General features: G+C 40.7%; 1 gene segment (V, D, J or C); it reads right to left on the reverse strand.

Moving 5' to 3' along the window:
* Positions 1-2087: 2087 nt before the first annotated feature.
* On the reverse strand, positions 2088-2953 carry LOC113899361. The segment is given in 2 exon segments: positions 2088-2467; positions 2914-2953. Coding segments are annotated over 2 exon segments (420 nt in total).
* Between the last annotated feature and the right edge of the window lie 666 nt (positions 2954-3619).

The following is a 3619-nucleotide window of genomic DNA, read 5'->3' on the forward strand; positions in this document are numbered from 1 at the left end:
CTCCAAAAATTTTAAATGTGCCCTTTATTGAACATCTAGTCCAATTTTCTAGTATCTAATTCGTATATCTAATCAAAATTTTCATGTACATGCCAAAGTGATTCTACAAAGATGTGTAAGACAGCATTCTTTATGATAGCAAAGAATAAGAAACAATTATTCATTAATGAGTTAAAATTAATTAATTATTAATTAATTTAATGATAAAATGTTTCAAAGTACTAAATAAGCCACTCCACTTTGTTTCAACTGTAGGAAGAGCCCCAGGACATTATTAAATGAAAATTAAAAGGCACAATGTAAAAAATTCAAATAAATTCAATTTAATGGCAAATCGTTTGATCTGTTTGTGTGTACATATGCATGTATGTGTATAAATGTGTATGCAGTTGCATAAAGTGATGTGCAAAGGTATGTGCATGTGTGTTCAATTGTGTCTAACTCTTTGTGGCCCACTAGACTGTAGCCACTCAGGCTCTTCTGTCCGTGGAATTTCTCAGGCAAGTATACTGGAGTGGGTTGCCATTTCTTACTCCAGGGGATCTTCCTGACCCAGGAATTGAACCTGCCTCTGTTGTGTCTCCTGCATTGGCAGGTAGATTCTTTACCACTGCACCACCTGGGGTTCAATTCAGTTCAGTGGCTCAGTCGTGTCCGACTCTTTGCAACCCCATGGACTGCAGCAGGCCAGGCTTGCATGTCCATCACCAACTTCCGGAGCTTGCTCAAACTCATGTCCATTGAGTCAGTGATGCCATCCAACAATCTCATCCTCTGTCATTTCCTTCTCCTCCTATCCTCAATCTTTCCCAGCATCAGGGACTTTTCAAATGAGTCAGTTCTTCACATCAGGTTGCCAAAGTACTGGAGCTTCAGCTTCAGCATCAATCCTTCCAATGAATATTTAGGACTGATTTCCTTTAGGATGGACTGGTTTAATTTCCTTGCAGTCCAAAGGACTCTCAAAAGTCTTCTCCAATACCACAGTTCAAAAGCATCAATTCTTCAGCACTCAGCTTTTTTTATAGTCCAACTCTCACACCCATACATGACTACTCGAAAAACCATAGCTTTGACTAGACAGACCTTTGTCACCAAAGTAATGTCACTGCTTTTTAATATGCTATCTAGGTTGGTCATAGCTTTTCTTCCAAGAAGCAAGCGTCTTTTAATTTCATGACTGCAGGCACCATCTGCAGTGATTTTTGAGCCCCCCAAAATAAAGTCTCTCCCTGTTTCGTTGTTTCCCCATTTATGTGCCATGAAGTGATGGGACTGGATGCCATGATCTTAGTTTTTTGAGTGATGAGTTTTAAGCCAACTTTTTCACTCTCCTCTTTCATTCTCATCAAGGGGAAGCCTTTCAACAGGGAAACCTTTGACCTGGGGAACTGTGCAAAAAATATATGTAATTGAAATAAACAGGCTGATATGATATACATTAAACTGTTAGAAAAGGACAGTGGGAGGAATCTCCTTCATTTGGTTGAATGAAGGAGATACAGCTATGAGCCTTCACTTTTGCTCTGCCTGAGACTTTTATGATGAGATGGATCTATGTGCTGCTTAGAGAATATAGAAAATGATGAAAACTCTTTATAGAGGCAGAACTAGACAGATTAAAAATAAATATTCACTTAGTTTTTGTTTTCTTAAACAATTTTTTTAATCACATTAGAGTAGTAACAAAATAACATTTCAGATTTTCCTCTGAGTAAGATCAATCTGCAAGTGAAACAACTGTAATAATATGTGTTTCTGAGTATGGACTTGTCCTGGGTCCAAATGAAAGAAGCCTTTGGAATAGGAGAATTAATTGTGTTTTCTTTATCTTTTCATCTTTAACGCACTGAAACCAACATTTTATTGACACAAGGAGGAGCCATGACAAACTGCTAATACCTCTTCACTTTATTCCTGTGTTAAAATTATGATTCTTAGTTTCCTTATCATTCATAGCCACATCAACCAATGAAACACTCTTCTTTGTCCTCTTTTTCTTCTTTTCTTTATCCATCTTCTTCCATTTCCCTTCCCTTCATTTCCCTCATGTCTTACTGCTCTTCTGATTCTCCTTCCAGATGACTCTAGATTTGCTCTCGTGACTGCTCCCCCACTGTGTCCCCCCTTCTTCCCACCAGAGATATTGCACAGGTGCAGCCCCGTCTGTCCCAGTGTGCCTCTCTCAGGACGCAGTAGTACACAGTGGTGTCTCTCAGGGTGACCTGGGGCAGGACCAGGGTGCTGGACTTTCTGTCTGAAGCTATGGTCAGAGAGGCCATGCTGCTGTTTACTGTGCCTCGTAAGCCATGAATGACATACTGTGGACTCTGATTGGGATTTTGCCAATACCAATGTATATAGCCTTCTCCACCAATGGTAGAGTGGCTACAAGGCAGGTTTATATCCTCTCCTTCAGCACAATCCATGGAGCCGGGCTGGGTGGTCTTAGCATTAATCACAGTCCCTAAAGGGTCAAGAAAATAAAATTATCCCCTGACAACAAATCAGTGTAATTCTGTGGATCAAGGGCACAACACTCCCCAAGCTGTCTGGACCTACCCCCTACTCCAGTGCTTTTATCTATGTCCTGAGAAATATTATTGATGCCTATTATATAGGGACCAAAGACACATGGCAAGAATCTAAGAACTCTACAGGCTTTATCCCAGGGTCCTTGGCTCAATAACCCCAGAGATTTCTTCCAACCTACTTACTGCTAAGGTCTCTTCCAGATCATGGCTATGGAATAATCTGTCATGTAGAAGTTTGCGCTCACTAGCAAATGCATAGATCTGTTCTCGATTCCATTGCTATAATGCTGAATAAAACACAGGAAGAAGAGTAGAGATCAAGTGACGCTTTATGGTCCCTTGGCCTCAAAGTCAACCCTTGTAGACATAGAACACTTACTCAAGGTCAGAAAAACAGTTACTCCAATCACCAGCCTCATACTTCAAGGACAAACCAGGACTGTGGGCTCAGAGCTCTCACTTGTGTCTGCTCCTAGGCTTGTTTCCAGAGAACAGAAACAACTGCTGCTGTTAGAGACTTACAACCAGTGCAGGTATCTGTTGCAGTGTGTTGTTGCCAGAATCTGTCAGCCAATGATCAAGCAGCTCCCTGTCTAGGTCTTCCTGCCCTGTTTTAGTCACATCCTGCAAAGAAGGTGAGACATCCCCATCTCAGAGGGTACCAACTGCTATCCCTTGTGAAGTTTAAAGTCTGGCTCTGGAAAAGGAACATCAATCACAGTGGTGTGTCTATCCAGAACCTGTCTTCTATCATTTCTTCTTCAAAGAAATTTTCTGATGCTCCTTGAAGCTTGTGGAAAACATTGTTTAATCCCAGAAAGCTTTACTGAGTTCTACATTATAAAGAGATGAAAATTCTCATCCATGTTCTAGTAAATGTATGTGAGATTTCAAAGTAGGCTGTGGTTGTTCTGAGGGACAGGAAATAGTAGTAACATTGAGACAGAAAGCTAAACATCTTGAGCTTGGACATTGGAGCTCAGCATCCTGAAAAGGTCCTTGGAATCATGCATCTGTCTCCATCTAGGCAGACATTTCTCAATGCATCGGTTCTTGATATAGTAACTGATGACAAGGATGATATT

The sequence above is a fragment of the Bos indicus x Bos taurus genome, chromosome 10 (genome assembly GCF_003369695.1).
Source record: "Bos indicus x Bos taurus breed Angus x Brahman F1 hybrid chromosome 10, Bos_hybrid_MaternalHap_v2.0, whole genome shotgun sequence".
NCBI classification, from domain to species: Eukaryota; Metazoa; Chordata; class Mammalia; order Artiodactyla; family Bovidae; genus Bos; species Bos indicus x Bos taurus.